Here is a 25,357-nt window from a genome sequence, read left to right as displayed (position 1 = left end):
CAAATGAGCCATGGAACAAAACACACTCATTTTAATCATAGTAATTGTGTATACAAATCATGAACATAAATGGTTATTGCTAACATCAAACCTACAATGTATACATTTAAGTACAATAATATAATATAAGTAATAAAATAATACATTAACACCTTTAATACACGGACTTAAGATAGTAGCGTCTCATATAAAAGGAAACAATTTCGCTTAATATATACAATAAGTTTGATTTATCTGGACAGACTTGCGATATAATACAGTTTTGCTTGGAGGGAATGTTTTTATGAACACCGTATGCCACCAAATTTTTTTGTGTGGGTCAATAGATGCCCTTCAAAATATGAACTTCCGAGGTTCATCTGCCTTTCGTGATAGAATTTTGAGCACAAGATAATGTGAATAAAAATTGTCCTGCTAAAAATGAACGCTGCTTCCAATTCAAAAACTATAAAAATAAATAACATTATAACTAATCAACAATAATAGCTGCCATTTCCTTCCATTTAATTTAATTGACCTTTTCCGATTGGAAAACCACTGCCCCAAAACTGGAAATTAAAAAGCAGGTTAAATTTCCAAAAGTGGATTTCGCGTTATTTTCCAGTAAATATAATAATCACCCTGAATTAGTCGTACTAGCATTCACCACTACCTACCCTTAAACAAATAGAAACTACCATTGCAAATTTTTTGATTATATTTTTTAATCTTATTCTAAAGTTTAACTTTTCTTAAAATCCAAATCATTATCCAAAATGGATACAACATTTTTGTTAAGACTAGTGGATAAATAAAGTTGATTCAAGATCAGAAATCATACATAACCTTAAACATTAAAACTGCGAGGAAGGGGCCTCCCTGCTTGTAGGGCCGCTCCTCCAGTAGATGTAGTGAGGTCCCGCATCACCGCGCGGGGCTCCTAGATGGCGCGCCCCGGTGGCGCGGCGATGGTGACAAGCAAGGGAACCACTACATCTCTGCAAGGGACGAAGCATACTCTACAAGCACGGGAACCGCCAACATTTATGCCGGGGGCGTAGCACCCTCTACAAGCATGGTGCCTTCATCCAGTTTTAAGATTCGAAGTTGTGTATTTCTGCTATGGCACCAGCTTTACTTATCTACTAAGTGTTTCTTCCATTAAATTGGCAAGGTTTCTGTAAGCAGGTACTATCTATCGCTGGAATTCTGTTCAGTGGCCATTTTGATCATACACTATTATTTCGGCATATAATTTGCTATCTACCATAATTTTCTTGATAACATTTATTGCCGTTTAATCAAACGAAAACAAGAATTCCATCATCCAATAAATATTCCAGTAAAATGCTAGAAAAATCTTTGGTCTTTGAAAATGCTTATCAACATCATATTGACCTGTCAGTACTCCCTTAACGTGGAAATCCACACATTTCGGGCATAAGGTGTCCAAAAAGTGCGCCAAAATACTTTGGCTCAACAATTTGCTGGTATCATAATGTGCCTTAAGCTGCAAGCGTACAAAACTACTCTGTTAACATGTGCTTAAACTCACAAAAACCAGCTTCGCTTATGATTGACTTTGCATGAAACCCCTAGGGGATTACATTATTAAAAACAATGGTAATACGATACACTAACCTCGACACAGGCGAGAATTTGAAACAGTTGAAGCTTCTATCTTTTTTTTTTAATAACTCTAAATTCTATAGAAATGCTAACGCATCTGGTAAATCCGTGCTATACACCTACCATTAAGAATGACTAAGAACATATTGCATACTTAAATAGGACTAATAACCAACCTTCGGAGTACTACAAACTTCGGTCATTAAAATTTTAAGTCAAGTGTTCATAAAAAAAAAAAACAAACAAGGAGCAGAAAATAGCTGTCTAGTAGCGCTGTTGGAACTCGTGATGCCATCGGTTGAAGTCAATATGGAATACAACTATGGAACCTAACGCAAGGCCCGCCAACAAAAATCTAGAAGAAATTTCCATTGTTTTTAGGTCCTCATTCCATGAAATATCAATTTGCAACAGCAATTTTAATTTGCATTTGTAACTTTTATGAAGTTAAAATTCCTAAACAACCTGTTAACTCTCAATCTTTATCGCGACACTGCTATTAAGAGTGGAAACTTAAAAAGATAAAGTTGCTGTCATATCTCAACCACACTTAAAAGAAATATACATATACTTACTTCTGATCGTGTGACAACGCTAGCGACCTAATACTACTATCACACGCAGGAAAAGCATATAGCAAAGCCAGATTGAATGTCCTCCAGACCTCTACAATACCCTTGTCTCCTCCAGTCATTAGATATTCGCCATCTCGGCTCAACAGAAGACACTAAGATGAATAGACAAAGTTATGATGCCACGAGTATGTTATTTAACGATATTGTTGTAAATTACCTGAAGGTTATCATTGTGGGATTCATGTCTTAATCTCTTTCCGTTAATGGTGTATGAGGCTACGTTTCCTTTTTCATAATTTACTACTACAACCCCCTCCCTAGACATGGCAATATTTTGTGGCGAACTGAACCCTATTGGTGGATCTAGGGATCTAAGTAGGTCACCAAATGTAGTATGAACTAGAACTGGACCATCTAAAAATAAAAAATACAAAACTGTAGGAAAAAGATAAGCACGCCCTACAAACATATATTTTCAATCAATATTTGAAAAGTTCTTGGGTGCTTCATCCTTTACTTCATAGCTTTTATGCTAAAAAATGCTGTTCTCAAGTATTGTCGTTTTGGCTCTATTTAGTATTTCTGACAATAGTCAAGGTTAACCAATAATAGTCACCAAAACATTGCACCAAATACTTCATCAACTTTTTTGACATCTCAATTAATATTACATTTCACTTACTGTATGATCCCGAGACGACCAAGCCAAGCTCGGCAGATATGACAACGCTGGAAACTGGTTGTTCATGTCCCGTGAGCGTTGCCCTAGGTGTTGGTACCTCGGCCTCGCCGACAATCGTCTGAGTCCTGGCATTCCAGTGCCATAGCAGGACCGTGCAATCGGCAGAACCCGAAGCGATGTAACAGTCGGAGGTTATGTTGCATTCCGACCGCGAGAGGCACGTGACCACCCCGTAATGACCGAAAATAATTTGTACAATTTTGGCACTTTCGGTAGAAAACACGCGAAAACTGTTGTCCCAGAAGCCGCAAGCAATCAGGAACTTGCTGTCCACCGTCGTTACAAAGCAATTCGATCGGATTTTTAGATTTTGTATGAAATTGTCGCCCAGATGCCGGCGTAACATTTGGTTCTGCTGGTTGCTGTTATTCGTTAAGGCTGGAAAAGATTAAGAACACATCACACATCATGACGATCATGATGAAAAAGCTCTTATACGTGTTAAGCTATAAGAGTGATTTGAAGTGGAGTTTTTACGAATTTTTGTCTATTAAGATCTTTGTCTATAAAATCACAAAAAATTTGACATTCCACGGTAAACTTGAATTAATAAACTCGCAGCAAAACACAGGTCCCAGATCTACAGTTAATACTATACTAAATAAATAGAGGCTGAGAAATCAACATGAGCTGGAGGTGCCATTTTTAAGCGAGCATTTGCTCAACACATGACCAAATTCTATTAAACATTCAAGGAAAAACGAGTTCAGTATTTAGAGATTTAGAGATCTCTGTATTGAAAGTAAACGGCCCAAAGTGCAGGTTAATGTGTGAAATTTAGCGGCCACTATATTGCCCTAGGAGCAAAACGGTAAAAATGTTGAAAGAACATCTAACAACTAATTACATCTAATTCATGCTCCTGCTACACCTAATCACATAAAGTGTAGAAAAGATATGTGAGCTTACTTTCCAACTTACACAGAACGGGATCCATTGACAATGGCAGGTTGGAGGCTTGACTTTGCGGTATGTCGGCGTAGCTCGGCGATTGCGAAGCTGCGGCGTACGCAGTGTTCCATTTGTTGACCGCAAACTGTTGGTGCATGGATACGGTCACGACCGAAGGATTCGGGAGCTGAGGATAAGTGTTGGCGGAAATGTGCACTATGGGACTGTTCGACAGGAATTTCATGGTCATGCACACGTCATCCGGGATCGTGGAAAACATCATGGGCGACTAAAACAAAATTTTTATCGATTTTAGAAAATAAAATATTGCTATTTACGAAATAAAATTTATAAACAAAGCTTACCAAATGCATTGCCGAACTTCTTGGCGGATGTGGCTCCATCAACAATTGCGACGGTGTTTGACCGAAGTTCCGAATCTGATTAATAATCGCCTCTCTCATAACTTTGTCTTGAATGGACTCCAAGTCGACATTTCCCTCGTAAGTCAAGTAATAAAAGCAATTGGTTGCCCGGACCGCTTCTGGTCCTTTCTGTTTATAACCAAATATGAGATCGATCCATTGATGCAGTTGGCACGATACGAACTCCGACTCTAAAGCCATTCTATTTATCCGTACAAATTCCTCGGGCGAGTTTGCCCAAGGCGGTAGCTCGACATCGTTTATGATGCGTCCGCTCTCATTTACGCCCAATCGGTACCGGTTCGAGTTCACAAACATCTCAGGCAAAAAATAAAATTCGGGAATAAGTTCCTTAACGTCTGCGGTGTCCCGTTGACAATTCTTCCACGACAAGGCTATGGACGAGAACAGGCGGTTCGGATAGTCGAACTTACCGCCATTCAAGGCTAAGTACATTGTTGTAAAAGGTTCCTGAAAAAGAATAAGATGATTTATAGTGGATAGTAACAATCTATTGGCTATGCAGTAAATTAAGTTACAATTACAACAAAATTACAAAAGCAGACCATTCCCGCCTTCTAACTTTTGAACAACCTGGTATATCGCGAAGATATGTGGAAGAGTCAAATTTATTTTTATACGTAAGTCAATTGTATTATTTTTATCAAATCAAAATTTAAATTGTCACCAATGGATTTAATTTTTTCCGAAATTTAAACCAAAAGCAAAAATTGTCCTGGTAATATCTTGTTTCTTGGAACAAAGTTTATCATAGAAAAAAAGAAAACAGAGAAAAGAAATACACAATTAAAAGCAGATTTCAAAGATGACATAATACAGGGCTAGCAATTTACCTCTCATTATATCTGTAACATCATAAAATGTTTATCAAACGAAGGTCCCTGTGGAAAACAATATTGTTTGTATTGCAACATTTTGTCTGAATTATTTGCAACTGCTGAGCTCTGTATGCTAAAGAATATTTCCGTTTAGAAACCCAGCTTACAGTAGTTAATTCCGCTACTAGTCGTGCGATGGCGCCATCGGATCGTTGTTTTAATGGTTTTAGAAAACAGCGATCAAATGTTCATAAAAAATACCTAAATCATGAATTAATAACTTATTGAATTTCTAATTAATTATTGCGTAATTTGTTGACCACAATGCAAACGGATCAGCTTTTATTTTGGTATATACTGGATTGTAGCTTTTTTTGTCAACGAAATCGGTAGTAAAACAAAAAGTGTTTCAATTAAAATAACCGAGTTTTAAATCATTTTTTACATTCCCGGTGACTTAATTTCCGACTGCACTCACTGTGTTATAAGTTCAAATCAAAAGGAAATTACATAACTACAATATTTAATTAACAAATACGTTATATCTAAAAGAAAGATAGTAGTTCCACAAAACATTAAACTGTTATTTTTATAATTCAATTTGTTAAAATTGTCAATGTCCATGGAACTATCTTGCATTTTTACCATTCTGATGAGCCAGTTGTAAACAAATGCAGACGTAGAATAATGGGTACCATAGTGGAATGGTGGTATGCTATCGTGTTCCCAAGTAGCGTATCTTTCTTCGAAATAAACCCGTCTGTTTGGATTGAGAGCGCCGATCGGTTTTGACAAGTCCCTGTAGTTGCTGGGCTGGCTCAAGTCCAAGTCCTTTGAGTCGTAGTTGGTGAGTATCCAAGGGAAAACAGGGTATTGGTTCAAGTCGTTGTAGGTACGACCTTTTTGAAAGAGAAAATATAAAATCAAGTTATTTGGAACCCTCCTTATGAATCTGCTCTATCTAATATAATGTAACTCAACAAATCTATAACTGGCACCTCATTGACAAATCCTAAATGGATACTATGAAGTCGAAGTTACCAAAGTGAAATGTGAAATTTTGAGAGGTCGGCATTTCTTTGGCTTGAAAACCATTTATTTCAATGTGCCAATCGATTGCCCTTTTTCCAATATTGGATGTGAAGCAGTCAGTTCCACAATTAGATTGGACAATAATTTTTGGGTACTAACTAGTAACCAAATGACGTGTGACGTAACAGCGGTTAAAATCATCGCTTCCTTCCGTGATTAATGTTATTGGATGAAAAAAAAAAACATTTTAAGCCAGTTTGCATGCAAGTTACTGTTTTCAAAAATGATTTCAAGTGATATAGATGTTTTTACGTTTGTAGAAAAATTCTATTTCCAACTAGTACGCGAAATATTTTGGTGATTTGGACTATGTTTCAACAGAATCAGTTACCGATCACCAAAGTAGCATTTCGCGCACTTAGTGGTTTTTACAGTTTTTATATTAATATCTTCCCAAGACCAATTGTACGATTCTCAAGTATCCATGTCTCATCAGTACAAACCAAACAAAATTGAAGGATCTGCTTTTTCTTGCAAATACGATCTTAAAAATTTAATTTTTCTTTTTCTTTAAATAAACTACTTAATAATCAATTGTGTTTATTCCGTTCTTTATATGACATATCCAATAATACATCACTCTCTGTTTAACGTACACAGTTAAAAAGAGACAACAATAGCAGAACCGATCGGAACGATAAACGATAAAGTTTAATGGCAACAAGTAATTCGAAAATCTGTTATTTTTAATTTTTTATATTGTGATTTTTTGATGACGGTCGTAGAAAAAGTATAGTATGCAACACGTTCGGTAAACTTTTTTAAGTCACTCGTTTATTAAACACTCACCCCGCTCGTGCCAAATAAACTCGTGAGTCAAATGCCGTTTACCGCACTTGTTGGCCTTGAGTAACCTAAAGTAATAAAATTAAAAATATTGATAACATTAAAATTAAAATATTAAATAATTCTTAGAGAACGTATTTTTCACTTTAAAATAGGCCTTCGATCTTTTAAACTTAAAATGGTTAGTTGATGGTTGATAGCGGACATATGATCAGCGGTAAGCGTTGGTATATAACAGCTTTAAAAAATCCTTAATCCGAACATAACTGTGTGTGTGTGTGTTTGCTTCGGCAAACCCTCGGAATAACAACCCCGGTGCCGCGGGCCAAGAAGAGGGAAAGAACTAATCTCGGGTCGACGCTCTGGTGACTGAGATGGCGCCTAATTCGACCTGACATCCTTTATCCGGTATCCGGGGATACTCGGCTACGGGACGACATGCGTCGCGGCGCGTACTGCCTTTTTATAACAAGGCCTACTATACGGCACCTTACACCTATGACTGATTTTTATTAGAAAACAAATATGTGTTTTTTTTTAGAAAATCGGCCTGGCTCTAATGATTTTTTTTCTATGCCCACAGAATCAATTTGAATATAGTGTTTTTGGGGTTAAAAGTCAGCAAATTTTAGTTCAAAAGGCGATATTAACAAAAATACAGTTTTATGTACTTTTTTCATGAAAAAAAAGTAAACCTGGAAATTACTATATAGAACCAGTGACCAGTTTATTTTCAAAAATGTTCAGTCGAAGTCTATTGCAGATAACTTTGGCAAAATTTTTAAAACATATCTTACATTGAAATGCAAAAATAAAAATTTGATCAAAAAAACATTACATTGACATATTTATTTTGGAAACGGAACAATTTATTTGTCCGTAAAAAAGGTCCCTAATCAAACGAGTTTGTCACAAAAATCCTGAACCATATTATATATAACAATTTTAAATGTTATGCTAAATATTCGATAGTATAATAAAGAATAATCTTAATGTTTTGTGTATCATATTGCGTTAAATAATAATTATTCCTATTTTTCTTTCTGCTTTTTTCGAATTGTAATGGGCTATTTTGAAAATCAACTGAGTTAACAAAGATTTTGATTTTAATTTTGGCAATCATCGTATTGCACTTTAGCAGAGCAAATCGCGTGCGCTAATATAGTAGGTCCCCCCATCCCCCCTTTTGCTTAAGGTTTTATTTTCCCCGTGTGTCTGGCTGAGTTGTCGAAAGAGCCAGTATTTATTTATACCGGTCGGTACCTCACTGCCGACGAACCATATCTCAAACTAATAGCCTAATTAATTATATTTAAATTAATTTCATTACTTTCGGTGCTTTTAGAACTTAATTATTTTCCGAGCGAGCGAAGCGCGACCGCTTTTTCTCCATCGGTAGCACGAACCAAAAAAGGCGTTTTACCAGAATACGCCTTTTTCGATTTAACAACTTCATAAGGGCTAACGAGCTTGTTGTCTAAACCCAGTTAATTAGCGTTTATTTTATAGAGTAACGCCAGTTTATCGATAATTATTACGCTTCGGTAGACTGCGTGCGGGTATAGAATAGTATACACTATGCAACAAGTTCGGTAAGCGCCACTTTAGTCAAGAGTTTGATTTGGCACGAGCGGAGCGATTGTTTAACAAATGAATGAAGTCACTGTGAGCATTTTTTATGTCAAAAAGTAGTTAGTTCAACTCTTTATTTTTGAAAAAACGTTCATTGAAATTTTTGAAAGCAACGGGAATTAGATGTAAAAATTTAAAGAAAGTTCTGAATTATTTCAAGCAAATGACATTAAAAATAAAAGGTTTTTGGCAATTTAATTTCAATAAATAAAATACTCAAAATGCTAAATTTAACTTCACCGATTTCGGAAGAAAACAAAAGTTCTAAAAAATATAAAACAGTTTGAGACACTGTGAATATTTCTATTTTGGTATTATATTATTGGCATATGAGTTCAGAATAGAGTTCATGAGTTCCGAAATAGAGTCCAAAATGAAATTGTTGTGAGCGATTAAGCACCACGAGAAAACCAAAACCGTATAGACTTCTGGACCAGTACTAGTTTCGATAACAGAACAAAACAAAAACTACAAAATCCTAAAAACTGAGGTTTTTGAGATCAGAAGTCCCTATCCACCATATCGTTACTAGATATACACTGACCTTTAAAGAAGACATCAAAAAAATGTCGAGAAGGACATTGAATATTCGCACGCGCGAGTCATTTTAATCATAGGCGATGTCAACACAGTTTGGATATTACATTTTTTCGGCAGTATTTCTAGGGAAAAGGGAGTTAAATGTGTGAGTGATCTCTACTTAGAAAGAAAATAGCGTAAACTGTTAGTGTGTGGTGAAATGCCTGGAAAATGTATGAAAAAGTCAGCCGTCTGAGGTGCATCCATTTTACTGTATTATTTTTCATTTTACCTTATCTTTATTTGGTGAAAAACAATCGATAATTGTATAACATATATCTCAACTTATGCTTCAATTAGAAATCTCTGATGGCTTCTAATGTAAAAAAAAGAGTGAAGTGAAAACCGAAACTCAATGATTTTCGCTGACTTTCCACGTCGCTAACAAACGTGCAGAAACCACAAAGGCGTTCAATCGGAAATTTGGAATATCAATGTTGCTGCGCATTGTTAACATGAAGAAAACAGAAATCGCTTAAGTTAATAGTCTGAGCGATGTATAAACAGAAGAGAAGAATATAGAAACAGAACTGGTATAAGCAGGGTGTTTGAAACGGCTTTTTAACAATATATTAAATATTTTTGGCACGATTTTGATGAAATTGGCACCATCATGATTTACAATGACAAAAGACTATTTTTTCTCTAACTAAGCTAGAATTATGAAGTCCAGTGTCCCATCGGGACGTATCTTAACGAACAGTATTGTTAAAGAGAAGTACGCGATTGACTTTTCTGAAATTTTTGTTATTTACTAAAACTAGAACTTTTATTTTAATTCTTCAGCAGTTTCCGTATCTTGTCTCGTTTCCGAAGAAAAAAAAATTGACAAAACTTATTTAGTATAAAAATCACCCCTTTTCACAAGCAGGATTTTTTTGGAAAAACCCCTTTTCTTTAAAAAAAAATAATATATACGGTTATTAAAAAAACGGTTTAACAAATGAATAACAGTTGCTATAATTTCCTAAGAGGAGATGAAACGTAGACTTGTATATTTAAAGAAAAACAAAACATAATGAACAGTGAAAAAAAATATGTTGTTTAGCAGAACCGAGAAAAGTTAATTAATTAATTAATTAATTAATAATCTCGTGACTCAAATGCCGTTTACCACACTTGTTGGATTATATGCTATTTTGCAAAGTTCTTTTTTATGACCGGACAGCAGATTGTTTCTATTTTAATATTTTATAGAAAAAATAAGCTTCTTGGATTAAACGATGAGAATGCATGTTTAACACGTTTAGCTTATGTTTTCATGTCTTCATCGGCAAAATCCTTTGTGCAATCATACCTAGGTGTGCCTAGGCAAAGCCCGCATTGCCAGGCCACTTTAGGCAAAGTCCGAAACTATTAGATATTTCGGACATTATCTACACTATGGTACGACAATATTAGGTTTGTCAAATGTGTAGCAGGCAATCTCTGAAATAATCTGCCTGAACTAAAAATAATAAGAAATAAAAAAAGTAAAAAAGAAAGAAAAATAAAAATATAAAAAAATAAATAAAAATACAAAAAATACAACATAAAGAAACATTTTAAAGAATTTTTTTTCTGATTTCAAAAATCAAATAAAAAAAGGAACATTCTGTAAGAAAAATATCAACTTTGTGTTCCATCCAGGCAAACAATATGTTTTCAATATCTTGGTTAGACTGCCCCACACTTGGGAATGACGGGTTTTCCGTGGACAATACCTAGTTGTGGCTATATCACTTTCAGGTAGTGTTGTGCCAATCGTTCATTTTACGAGGACCGAATCAATCAGTGACCGATTTCGAAAAGGACCGAATCATTTCAATACTTTTTGATGCCAACATAAGCGGCAATAGTCACTGAATCCGAACAGTCCGAACGAACGATTCAGATTCATTTGAATTTGAATTATTATTGTGTCTATATGTTACGATTTCTGTTCTAGTTAGTATAATATTTGGCTGTGTTCTGCTTTTTATTGAATCATGATTTTATCAAAATAGGTGCTACGTGTTGGGTTGTACCAGTAATACATTAATTTGTTTAAATTAAATACCTGTGTGGAAATAGATATTGAATGCAATATTCAATTCAACACATAAGCAAATCTACCAATCGATATCACAACTCAATACTAGAGCATAATTATAACAATACTCCCATTCCTGGCCTGTCTAAGTCGTGCATTTTAAATCTTAAACCGTCCAAATGAATCGTATTCCGCAAGGCGAATTGTTTGTTTTAGTACGGTCGGTCGATCGGTCGTCCTGTATTCGGTCACTTCAGACCGGTCAGGGCGGCAGCGAGAGCGACCTAAGGTGATCGAATCGTTACGAACAAGCGGGATTCGGTCGTTCGATCCTATGAAGTGATTGAATCAAAGTGACCGATCAATCGCGATTGACACAACTCTACTTTCAGCTCAACAATGCGATTTGAAAATTCACTGCTGCAACTGCGGAGTTCCCAAAATGTAAAAAATGTCGTAACACACATCGTAACGTTTAAGGCGTCGGTGTTAAAGAGTTCTTTTTTTCGAAGCATTCTTGGCTCCTTCAACTTCTTTAATTAATGATTCGTACTTCTCTATCGTTGGAATGTAAAATGAATTTATTGGTTTTTGCATACTCCTTAATTTGTCCAAAAATCTCGCCCTCACTTCACTCGCGTAAACTTGTATATGTCTTCTTGGACACAAATCAGATAACAACAACTAAAACTACTAAACGACATCAAGAATGAGAATTCAGTGAAATCGTACCCTGCCGCGATTATGTGAACGCGTAGCGACTAGTTTCGAACGTCTGCAATCGGGATATCAGCTTATTTTGGAGTTTGCCTGCTACACATTTGGCAAACCTAAGATTGTCGTACCACAGTGTAGGCAATTTCCGAAATATATAATAATTTCGGACTTTGCCTAGGCAAACCTATGTATGACTGCGTAATATATATATATATATATATATATATATATATATATATATATATATATATATATATATATATATATATATATATATATATATATAGCTGACTTTTAACATTATTTATTTAAAAGACGCAAAAAAAAAGTCGATCCTCTTAAGCCGATGTTAGATTTGATTGTGGTTAAAAACAAACGAGCAGTATAACAAGACTATTAAATTAATGGCGAAAATTAAGACAATATTTAAAGAACCGGCAAAAGAAACCGAACGGCGATGAGATGAAAGCCGAACGAAAATATCCACGTCCCGTTCAATTTACCTTAAAACGAAGAATCCCCTCCCGGGCACTCCGCGCGCTCGATTCCGAGTAAGGAGGAAATAATTTGGGAAACGCGAGCCGAGCGGCGCGTCGGCAAAATTTACGTGTTTAGACTTTCGGTTTCGAAAAACGTCCCATGCAAAATTAGCGCCTGTCAACCGGGGACCTGCCTTAAATTAAAAACATATACATTAGCCGAAGAGGAACACGTATATTATGGATGGCGCACAAAGGCCGTTGACACATGGACCATATGTTTTAGAATTATTGTAGGACGAGCTCTGGCTTTATTGCTTCCTCGCAAAACCTGTAGGTGAGGGGGCGGGGCGAGATTATCTGTTTCAATACGTTTTCGAATATCCGAACAATAAAAAAATATTTCGGCCGATCACGGCGATGCCCCGTGGTCTAAGACGCCTGAACGCCGGTTATAATAGGTAAACACAAAATTCCTACTCAGGAAATTTCAATGAAAGGGCCAGGTAGTAGAGAGTCCAGGTTACCTCCCAACAAAGGGAAAGTCTTTAAATATTTTGCTTTTACCACCTTCATTTTAGTTGTAATTTAGTGTTTTTCGAGAGTAGTAGTGTTCGGAGACTCTTAGATTGTGACTTTTTTATAAAATAAAGTGACTTAATTTGGAATCAACTTATTTCATAGTATTTTGGCATTATGGAACCAACTCCATCAGGTATGTAAATTTTATTTTTAGTTATTTAAAAAGGGTAACGTCAAAAATACGTATTTATTAAATTGTTCCCTGATTCATTAGGTTCAAAAGTAACATATACCAGTATGTGCCGCACCTATTAGGATTTGAACTAACAGCCACAACTGACAGAAAACGCGTTGAAAGTATAGCGAGAATGATGCATAGATATATAATTGCAATAACTGACATTTTTATTTTGAGAAAATTAGTTATTAAATCATCAACTTTTACACAGGTTCAATTTCAAAACTAAAAAAAAAATTAAAATAATGATAAACACCCTGTATAGAAAAGAATAAAGCAAGAATAGCATTATATTTTAATGATTTTCTCCTTCTAAAATCAAATACAGATTTCGCTAAACATGATATACTACATGCAATAGTGATACCTTGTATAGTTCTTGTAAGTTTCTTTGTTTCAGGCTGCTCCTGCCAGGAAGTAGTTTATACTACAAAGGACATTTATGAAACGGTGAAGGACCGCCTAAGAGACGGGTTATCTGATCTATTGAATCATCAGAAAACGGTGATTACTGGGCGTAGTGGAAAAACGTTAGATATTCCAAAATCAGACATAAGCTGCAAGCTGTCAACAGGACCGAGCAAAAATTTGTGCATAAAGTATTATGGAAAACATGGAAAACAAGTAGTAGAAAATGCGCTATTACCAATTGGAACAATTATCCGACGAGGTTCAAAAGGCCAAAAATAAAGACATAAAGAACTATCGTGAAGATTTCTCTCGAAAGTTTTCTCGTGTAAAAACAATGGAAGATGTTTTCAATAGACTTCTTGTACCCTCCGATCCTTATATCTCTGGTCTTAGCAAACTTCCAAAGAAAAAACTGAAACAATTTTCAGCCGAAGCCCTAGAAATGCTAATATCGAGCGGTTCTAAAGATTTTCTACCTCACTCAGATGAAGATAATAATTAGTTAGTACTCCTTAAATTTAAATTAGTAATACTTCAATTCCGAGTAATAATTAGTAAGTAGTCCTTAAATTTACCTTAATTAGAAATACTTAGAGGTCTTTTAGTATTTCTGGTAACAATAAATATATTTAATATACTGAATCGCAATATCATTATTACAATTATAAGTGAGGTAGAGGGAAGGGTCAAGGTTGAAACTACCCTCCAGATACCTAAGAAATATTGAATTATCTGTGACAATTCAGACACAATTTGTAAATATATTCTAAATTTTGTTTTTCAATATAACCCTTATAGGTCATTATTTTTATTACTTATTACAACACTACATGGGCAATTTGAAAAATTTCACTATGGGTTTTACAGAAGGCATTTTTTTTTGTTTAATTAGCCAAATGTCAGCCGCCATCTTGTAAATGACATTTTTTTGAGCATATTAGGGATCAGCGAAGTTGTCAAACCCCAGATATCAATTTTGCTCAACTATTGCTTTTGTTGTTTTTATATTTTATCAAAGTACGTATTCATGGTGCAGCACTTTCATAACAACAATTTTCGTGTTTAGAATTCAAAACAAAATCAACACCCGAAAGCGGCAAAATAAAAAATTCCGCAATAAGCAATGAACTACTCTATATGTATATAGGGTTTTTCACCCTACCAGTTTGTTAAAATGAACAAGATATAATTGAGAAACACTTTTCAATATTTGGAATGGTAGGTTTCAAGTGCACTTTAAATATATTTTCAAGGTCCAGCCACTTCCGGTTCAACCGGAAATTGCTGTCAACTTGCTTATTTCAAATGGAAATTCTAAATATATTTTATGTAAAATGTCCTATTCCTATGCCTAGCCGTTTTCGAAATATTTGACCTTGTGACATTGTTTGAAATTGTGCCGCCAGCTTAACCAACATTGAAAACGCATATTTTTGTAGTTTCTGAAAAGTTGATCCTCATATCTGGTACAATGTTAAAAAAAGGCTTGTTATTGTTTATAGAGAATGTCCAAACTTATTCCGTAAATATTCACATATTCAAAGTATTTCTCTTCACATCCTTGCCTATGGAAAAATAAAAATGGCATTCTGTTGTCAAATTAAGACTTAATGGTTAGTATGAATTGTATGTCGCCAGTTTTAACTAACAATGCAAAAGTTTAAATTTAATATTATTAATTATTAATAATTAATTAATTAATACTCAAATGCGGATATTCTTAATTTGTTTTATATTCGCAGTGAATGTTACAAAGTGCCGGAGGGACATCCCTATTTGCCGCCAGTGAATAAGATAAAATTCAGTAGGATTGGAACGAACTATAAGATGTTCTATATACTGCTCGTTCGTTTGAAGCCACTTTTCGATTCTTCTTTGTGCACCTGCTACGGCTCGTTGAATTTATTGGCTAAATTTTGATATATACCCACAAATAAAAATCAAGAGGCGTCAAATCAGGTGACTGCGGAGGCCACCTCCAAGGGCCAGGAGAACTAATTCAGCGATTTTCAAACATTCGAGATAGATCGAGATAAACCAGAAAGCTACATATTTATAGGTATTTAAATTTTCGTCATAAATAAAATACCGCATCTGATTTCTTAATTAATTATTGCAAACGTGTGGATTCTGTTCTGTCCAAAAATGTTTTTTCTATTTATTATTCTTGAAATCTTCGATTCATTGGTCCAAATAATTTTTGAAACGAATTGAGGGTCTGCTTAAATTTCAACAACATAAATTCAAAAAATTCTATTCGCCGTTCATCGTCAACGGGTCTGAAGACCTGCATGTGTTGGAAGGAGTACAGGTATGGTCTGTTCATAGATATAAGAAAGTGACCAATTACTATTGAATGGGATTATCCAAAGGTGATCATTAATATACAATGCAAACAAGATTATTACCTAAAGTTTGAGAATTTAAATTCACGTAAAATTGTAGTCCGTAATAGAAAATAATTTTATACCTACCTGTATTTAATATTCTTTGGTTTGGTATACTACTCAGTTTAAGTTTATTAGTAATCATTCTTCTTTCGTGTGTAATACAGCGTGTGTTGAATCGAGAGCGAATTATGCAAAATATGTGCGAGTCTAGTGTATCTCAGGAGATGCTCCCGCCCAAATGTAGAAAACACTATTCTATTGAGACTAAGGAAGTTATAAACAATGTTTATTTGACTCTCATTGAACGTAGTGCCAGCAAGCAAGCATCTTAAGAAGAAACGGCCAAATTGACGAAAATTCCAACATCAACTGTATGGAAAATTGTGAATAATCCCATTTCAACGAGGAAAAAAAGAAGCGATGCTAACATTTTCTCGAGTGTAGATACAAGTGATCAAGATATAATACGGCGTTAACTCCAATGTCTTCAAACTTATAGAAAACGAAGTTTTTAACATCCCTTCACAAAGTTGGGCAAATTCTGTTAAGCATATAGAAAAAGCAGAACAATCGTATATCCATATTTCAAATAATATAGAACAAATAATAATTAGAACAGGCGATGAGAGCGATAGTGATACTGATATATTATGTGAATAATTTTAAGTAATTCAAGTAGGTAATAAAAATAATTTGTAATTTTATTTTAGATTTAAACATAAATACATACCTAAATAAATAAACATTGTTTAGTATCCTTCCAAACAAAACCCCAAATAATTAAATTCTAAGCAAAGTACGAACCTGTTCGGCCATATTTCATTCTTACAGCTTGCCCGGGTCTTTCCTTAATTCGTATCACTTTCTTGTATCTATGAACAAACTTTACATGTGATTTCTATCTGAATTCTTTGAACAGATGAAGCAGAGGGTATTGCACTATGTGGGTGTGCGTGGAAATAAGCTAATGTATTTGTCACATTATTCCCGTCAGCAATTATTGGGTATTGGAACATTTTTTGTAATTTTCATTTTTCCGAAACGCAAGAAGTTCGTTACAATCTTTGTCTTGGTCATTCGGGCAAAGAGGGAAGTCGTATATTAAAAATACGACAGGTTCTCTCCAGCACATTCACCGAGAATATGAAACAAATTGACAATAGCAGCATCTGAATATTCTCCGAAATTAAATTTAAACTGTTACTTTGTTAGTAACAGCTGTCCACGTAGAATGCATTAGTTTTCATGTTCGACAACAGAACGCAATAATTATTTTTCCACAGTCAATCTATGAGAAGGGAAAATGTTCAGCCGAACAAATATGACATCAATAAAAAAACTTAATTATTTGGAGTATGGTTATATAGGTAACCCTAATACAGCTTGATCCAGAAATAAGTTCTGTCTGACTACTTTGATAATGCGAATGTTTACGGCCTAATTTTGGACACCCTGTATAAAAAAGGAAACAACAATAATAAAAAATTTGAACCTCTTTTTTAACATTTTGCCAGACATGAGGATCACATTTTTACAAAGTACAAAAATATGCATTATCAAAGTTCGTTAAGCTGGAGGACCAATTTTTATTTAATGTCAAATATGTTTAAAATTTCACAGAGAATTGGAAAATGTAAGGGGTATGTGACAGGACGTTGAAAATATTTTGAAAAAGAAGCACCAAAAATTGAAAAGGGTTTTTTTATTTTATATTTTATATTTTATAAATAAAATTTTAGACCTTTTTAAAACAACTGGAATTTTCTATGACAGAGTGCCAAATACAAATTGAAAATCTTCCTTGTGGGCACCCAAGTTAAACAACAACATCAACTTACCCGCGATTGTATTCAAGAACATTAGATATTCGAAATTCGAAATCTCCCTGCGTTGCCACTTTTGCGTCATGTTGGAGTTTCTCATCAGTTGTCGGGGAGACATCATGCTTGCCCTTCTGGTCTGTGGTATGCCATACTTGATACCAACGCCCACTCGGGGCAACGCTTTGATCACTTTTTTCACGGTGGCTTGGTCGGGAAACGCGAACATAATTGAAGCTTTAATAAAAGAATACGCCCAAAATTACTTTTGATAATTAGCTATGGCGGTAAAATAAGTTAACCAATTTTCACGGCTTCAACCTTTAGCCATTAAGTTAAAAGAAATACGGTACTTACTTCTACTGGCCAAGAAAATTTCGATGGCATTATTCTGAAGAAGGTACCTCCTCGAAAAGATTGCCCTTACTTCCGAAAAATACCATTTTCCGTGAAGGTGGTCGCAGTATTTCAACACCTGAAACAAAAACCCATATAAAACATCCGCCACCGCACTATATACTAGATAAGTAGAAAACATCCAATTTAAATTGAATGAGATTCAAGGACCGGAAATGTAAGATGATAAAGAGAAATGAAAAAAGTTAAAAAATAACGTGTTTTCGAGAAGATTGTAAATACTTTTTGTAGATTTTTTTGAAATTTGGCGTCATTGTAGTAATATGGAAGATAACTATAGATTAATATAGACACAGTGTAGTCAGGGTATTGATTTTTAAAAAACACTGCTAAAAACATTTTAAATAAAATATTTTATATCGTGAAATTTCGAAAATGTTGAATAGTAACTTATCAACCTCTGAAATCACTCCTACATTAACCTTATGTCCTTATTCTATAACTTTTGAAAAAATGGAAAAATGATGCTGTTTTTTTATAGAGTGGCAAGTAGGTATTATTTATAACCTCTTAATTTTCTTTGTGCCACATTTGAATAACACTTTATATGTGCTCTTACAAAAATGCATATATACATCATACATTACCGATGACGCAAAACAACGAAAGGCGAAGGGGGGGGGGTCCCATTGTAGTTCCGACAGCATTTGTCAAAATACAATGGGAAGCGTTATTAACAAATTGCCGAACGCGTCGTCCCCCGAGCGAATTCTTAAAACCCCCGCTAATCTCATTTGGAGAGAAAATTGGCGAAATTCGGCACCCTCGTTAATGAAAAACAGTATCAGATTCCCGAGAAAGGGACTCGCAGATGATTTTAATCATCAACATTATCGTGTAACATCCCTAAATAGGTTTCTTTTAAGTTTTTAAATATATACGTGACGCGCGCTTACTCATGATTCGGTTAATGGATAAAAACAAATTTGTTTAGTATAATTTTGATACAGCGTCCTCCACCACAGCGTATTTCCTTTTTAGATCCCCACAAGTGGGAAATCCGAAAAAAGTTTAATACAAAAGTTACACAGATTTGGGGGGTAAAGTCTGTTCATAGATATTGTTCTGCTTTTTCTATATGTTTAACAGAATTTGCCGAACTTTGTGCAGGGATGTTAAAAACTTCGGTGTCTATAAGTTTGAGGACATTAGAGTTAACACGGGGAAAAACATTGTTACGACGAATGGCAGATTTCAGTTGGCGCCAAACATGTTCAATGGGATTAAATATACAGTGGTAAGGTAGAAGCCTTAAAACTGTATGCCCTAGATTTTTTACAGACAGACAGACGGATGTTCAAGCTTTGTAGAACCTCAATTTTTTATATCTTTGTGAAAATAAATGTCGTTATTATACATGTAGTTTTGGATTTTTGCTTTTGTGTCACATGAGGAAGGGGTTTTAGTCAAATATCTACTGTGATAACTTGCATTGTCCATTACAATGACGCTATTAGGAGGAATGTTTGAAACTGGTTTGTTTTTAAACCAACTTTCAAATAAATCAGCGATGGTGTCTTCGTGGTAATCCAGAGAAGAATCTTTAATATTTTTCGCAGACAGAGAAAGTCCATTTGGAATCCAACCATCTTTAGAGCCAGCACGCAAAATAGTTATTCTATTACCTCTTTTTGATGGCGCGTTTGTATTACACTTATCAGTTGAGTCCACCCAACCCTTTTCCGGAGTATGGTCTGTGTCGAACCAGGCCTTTGTTGTTCTCTGTAAATCCTAATTTTTTCTAGATATTCCAGTCGCCATTTCCGAATTCTAAAAGATTTCATTAAAACTTGCCTTTTGTCAATTTATTTAAATCTAAAACCCATCTGTTGAATACACTTCCATAAGGTAGTTCTGCTACATTTAACACTGGTTTCATCTTTTTCAAGCCTCCTAATTAAGATATCTAATGTAGGCATGCTTGGTTCCTCGTATAACTGGTAAATTTTACGCCGTATTATATCTTGATCACTTTCATCTACACTCGAGAAAACGTCAGCATCGCTTGTTTTTTCTCCTTGCTGAAATGGGATTATTCACAATTTTCCATACAATTGGTGTTGGAATTTTCGTCAACGTGGCCGTTTCTTCTAAAGATTGCTTGCTGGCATAACGTTTAATGAGAGTCAAATAAACATTGTTTATAACTTCCTTAGTCTCAATAGAATAGTGTTTTCTACATTTGGGCGGGAGCATCTCCTGAGATACACTAGACTCGCACATATTTTGCATAATTCGCACGCGATTCAACACACGTAATAAGAATGATTATTAATAAACTTAAACTAAGTAGTATACCAAATCAAAGAATATGAAACACAGGTAGGCATAAAATTATTTTCTATACGGACCAAAATTTTCCTGAATTTAAATTCCTAAACTTTAGTTAATAATATTGTTGCATTGTATGTTAATGACCACCTTTGGATAATCCCATTCAAAAGCAATTGGTCACTTTCTTATATCTATGAACAGACCATACACCTTATAAATTATTCGAAATTTTTATCTAGGATCTAGAATATTTAGCATAAGGTTCTCACCGGGTCTCAAATTTCATTTCGTTTTGCATTTTGAACACCCATTCCAAATAAGGATGACTAGCCGCCCTATTTGGGAAGGTGTTTGTACTAAAACACTGCTACGAGGCTTCTAGGTTCCACGTTAAACTATTTATTATAATAAAACAATATTTATTTATTTTATGTTTGAATTGTGTCGAAAATGTATGAGAAAAGGGAGTCTTTTTTGTCGTCAGAGTAGGGCTTATTTAAGGATCATCTCGAATTATTGAAACGGACATATGAGCTTTAAATTTATTAACGGTAGCGAAAATGAAAGTAAAAGTCATTTGATGTGTCTTTTATCGTGCTAACATCTATACCAACGTTTTCTGTACTTTCTTTATTATATTCCTTTTTCTTATTTTTTTATTCCTTAGAGGGTTAATTATTTCACAAACGATAACCATCCTCAGTATAGAAGTATACACGGGTGACGCAAGAAAGTAGGAACACTCTGTAACTTTTAAACGGCTTGAGAGAGCAGTTTGAAATTTGGAACGGTTAATATAAGCTGAATGTCCAATTTTTTGACAGTATGTAGTCACTTCCGGTTTGAGCGGAAATGACAGTCACTTTCGAATTTTAAATGGCACAACCTATATTTTTTTGCATTTTTGGTTTCAGGAGATTATTTTACGTAGGATAGGACGGTTTTTCTTTTCTATTTTTTAAATTTTTATTTAATTTTTGAAAATTGTGTCTAGGAGGCTGTGACCATTATAAATACTATTTACCGCGTCACCTGAACCCGGGAAAAATTTTAAATGAAACTTTTCTTGACTTGTCTAATAGCAAATAGCATTTAATGTAACTATTAATTTTTTAGGATAACCTAGTTTTTTCAAATAGCACCCTAGTTTTCCCACTTTTTTGTGTTACCCGGTATATATAATATGATTTTTAAATAGATCTAACCAGGAACGATTTATAAAGTTTATTTTAATATTCTCCGTTAAATTGTATGAACTATGTCAATTATGGAACTGAGGTGACTTTCACTTGAAGAGAAACCATTGAACAAAATAAATAAGAACTAAAAGTTCAGATTTTTACGAAATTATATACATATTATAGACACGGTGTATGCAATTTCGTGAAATTCTGAACTTTTAGTTCTTATTTATTTTTTAAATGTTAATTATAAGTTATTATAAGTAAATTTTCTGAAACGATTGTAATAAAATATCATGAGGATTAAAACTTTTTAAAAAAGAATTATATAGAATGAAGGTAACTTTTTCAAAGAAGAATTCACAATTTTGGGATACAGTAAACCCTCATTTTGTGAGTGAGAGGGACTTCTAATAGAAATTTCAATTTAATGTCTGATATGATATATGTTTTCATTTGTATGATGGAAACTTAAACTCCCAAAAATGTGTTAATATCATTAAAAGCAGTGTCCGATTTCTTGAACACATTGCCACGTAGTCTTCTACCTATGATATTTTTAAGAGACGTCTGAACGTCCACATTTCAAAAGCTTCTATTCTAATTATGCTGCTGGTTCTCATTCTCTCAAAAGTAGTTGCAGTTCGATATCTCTGCAGCTCAGTACGTTTTTAAACTTAATCAATTTTGCAAGTGCTTTCTCTGTTCTTGTTTGCTGATGATGATTGAACAGATATACACTTTTTGCACTAGTAACGCTAATAACTATGGTTTACGAGTGTCCCGCATAAAATTAGTATTCACACCTACGGAGAAATAAATGCCGGTCCAAATAATATCTTTGGCTTTTTAGGCTGAAAACAGTTTTTTACAAGTTTCGCGTGTCCGCCAGTTTATTTGTAAGAACCACCGTCTGTAACAATAATTATTCTTTTGTGCGTTGTATCGCAACAAGATGGCCGCGTATGTAAAATGTTAAAAGTATATGAATACGTGGAAAAGGGCGGACCTCAGATTGTATCGATCCTGCGGCATTAGCGAATGGAGAACGTCGGTTCCGAGAGAATGCGCCGAGTGGTTTTTACACGCTCAGCAATCGAAGAAACATCAAAATGTATAAATTAAACGGCGACATTACGAGCACTAAACGAATCGTTAACCTCGCAGATATGCCGGCTCGTCGCGCGATTTTATTTCAATGTTAGTCATAAAACTAAATTTCGCACGATCATCCTGTCCACCTTCCTTTCACAACGACATATGAATCGTTCAGAAGCAGAGTGCATAATTAAAGTTTTAACTAAAAAATCGAGGAAAATGTAAAAAAAATTACTTATTAATAAATATTTGGTTATAAAAAAATGCATATAATTTTATTTTTTATTTTCTCACTTCTCACTTTGTCATAAACAAAACACTTTGACAGAAAACAAAAACAGTGTGTATATAGAAGGAAACCTTGAAGATCTTTTTATATTTTCATTATTTCACAGGTCTTTCAGTAGGGCAGAGGACGACATTTAAGTAACCTCCAATATTATTTTAGACAGAAAAATACTATGGAAAAAAGCGTTATTGGTATTTCAATATTTAAAATAAGCATTTAACAATTCCAGTTCAGTTTTAAACATTAGCCATTTTAATTTCACGACGAAATCGAATAAAAAAATTGTGTAAATGAAGAGTATACCGTCATAAAGTATAGACACTTTACGACGAGTTGGGGAGTGATCAGATGTTTTGCGCTCTTTTGGGGTCGGCTCGTTCCACATCAGTCTAGTGACTAAAACGGCCAACCTTGTTGAAAAATATACTATTAAATGATTAATTAACTTGACTTTTTCAGACAGGGAACTGAGCTTCAACTACTTTGTCTACTGAAAATCACATTCTCAGTAACATGTTTTTAGCATTTGGTTTGTTTTTCAGATTTTGAACAAATTCCTTTTAGTTGATGGTTTTTAGAAATGGCTTTTTTCTTTAAAAATAGATGGTGTCAAATGCAGATATAACCTCCGATTTAGCGATACATTTATAACAATTCGTTGTTTACTTTCCAGATATTCTGGGCTTTAACTTAACAAGGGGTTTGAAAATAAAGTTTTAAAATTAAAAAAAAAAACAAAGTGCTTATTACGTTACGAGGTAATTGATCTGAACTAACCAAAACAATTAAACGATAAAGTATTTATTACAATCGCATTTTTTAAACGTCGCCAATTTCAAAAGGCTTCGAATCGGTGACCGCTGCCGACCGCTATATATTTCCACCAGTTTTTTTTTTTTTTTTCGAAAACGACATCGGTGTAGCTCTACATGTCTATTCCGAGCCTTTTGCGCGCAGAGTTTAAGCCATTAAGATTCACAGAAACAAAAACAACAGACAAAAATTATGACCGGTCGGTATGTATTTTTATTCCTTTACCGAAAGGTAAAACAATGGCCGTATAGAACGAGGATCGTGTTATCTGTGCATTCCGATCAGGACAGGTTCACATAAAAAACTGTCACCGAGACGGACACCATTCCTAATAAATTACGGCTCGTTAGAGCGCATCAGACCGGCCATCTTAACCGTGTACAGCTCATTAGCGATAGATTTTTAAAATAATAGGTACCAGATCGGCGATCTTTGCGAAAAACGTCTGCTTTTGCAGATATCTGTTGACAAAATATCGTGTTAAATGTAGAAGTTTCAAGTTGAAGGCCGAAACATTGACAATAAATGTAGTTTCAAAGTTTTAAGAAATAAATTCTAGCCCATCTGAGTATTAGCAGACATTATTGGTATTAAATCTTATGGAGGAATACTGAAATTAAAAAATTATTACTCTTAAGCGCATAAAAAATTTCAGATAGATTTTCACATTCTCTCTTGAGCAAAAAGTTGAAACAAAAACAGATAAAATAATTAACAATGCGAATAATGTGATGCCTATACCCATTAATTACAAATTAAAAGATATTTTTTCACAATACATACCTAACCACATATTTTTCAACAATACGATTATTACATTGAATACAACGGCCATATATCGCATGAATTATTTGCCTTACATATATGAAATTTAGTATACCGAGGTTTCTAATTAGACTAAATCTAAAGGAGACTTAGACGACGTTGCCATATTAATGGTTTTATCCCTAAACTACCAAAATTTCCTATTTTAAATAGAAAGGTTATGTGTGTAATTTGCAATTTTGGATTGCTGTTCAAATAATAAATAATTTTCATGTAATTCAACCGTTTTTATTGATTTCATCAATAAACTAGAATTTAATTTATGAAACAACTAATTAATGATCTTAACGAATTGGACAAAATTAAAAAACAATAATAACTATTCAAAAACTAAGAATAAAAGTTCAAAGTGGCGTTCTCCTGCTACTTGACAGTCGCAAATTCCTGTACGGTATTTTCGAGAGCAGTCGGTATTATAGCTCGAATAGCTTCTATGTCTGCCAAGGTGTTGGATTTGGTTTTGAAAACTTTAGTTTTGATGTGACCCCAATGAAAAAAATCTACTACTCGATGGCCTTTTTTCGTCCGATCCACCGATTTGGAAACATGTACATTTTGTGAAACCATATGTGGTGGTCAATCATCCCTATTTTGCCATTTCTTATGTTCCCAAGCTAATTGCGACATAACTTCTTCCTTAAAAGTTGGCAGTCAGTTTGAGCACTTATTAAAATAAGTACCTTTTTCTTTGTTTCCTAATAGT

The 25,357-nt window shown here is 34.4% G+C and overlaps 1 protein-coding gene across 14 annotated transcripts in view; it reads right to left on the bottom strand.

Annotated features, from left to right (window-relative positions):
• Positions 1–13: 13 nt before the first annotated feature.
• The window catches only part of LOC132704655 (neurobeachin), a 121,220-nt gene continuing 95,876 nt past the window's right edge, over positions 14–25,357 (bottom strand). For 9 of the 14 annotated variants that reach the window (XM_060674796.1, XM_060674802.1, XM_060674806.1 and 6 more), the window contains 9 exons: positions 18,115–18,232; positions 17,776–17,994; positions 5,726–5,979; positions 4,182–4,712; positions 3,835–4,105; positions 2,866–3,303; positions 2,401–2,597; positions 2,184–2,335; positions 14–1,963 (listed from right to left, as the gene is read on the bottom strand). In XM_060674796.1, the coding sequence (XP_060530779.1) occupies positions 1,873–1,963; positions 2,184–2,335; positions 2,401–2,597; positions 2,866–3,303; positions 3,835–4,105; positions 4,182–4,712; positions 5,726–5,979; positions 17,776–17,994; positions 18,115–18,232 (2,271 nt within the window). In that variant the 3' untranslated portion in view covers positions 14–1,872. The remainder of the gene's footprint in view (positions 1,964–2,183; positions 2,336–2,400; positions 2,598–2,865; positions 3,304–3,834; positions 4,106–4,181; positions 4,713–5,725; positions 5,980–17,775; positions 17,995–18,114; positions 18,233–25,357) is intronic. The other 5 variants (XM_060674797.1, XM_060674807.1, XM_060674808.1 and 2 more) reach the window with 1 other exon arrangement.

Source organism: Cylas formicarius, unplaced genomic scaffold, assembly GCF_029955315.1.
Source record: "Cylas formicarius isolate icCylForm1 unplaced genomic scaffold, icCylForm1.1 PGA_scaffold_7__23_contigs__length_41026272, whole genome shotgun sequence".
Lineage (NCBI taxonomy): Eukaryota > Metazoa > Arthropoda > Insecta > Coleoptera > Brentidae > Cylas > Cylas formicarius.
This window is presented reverse-complemented; position numbering and strand designations above follow the sequence as displayed.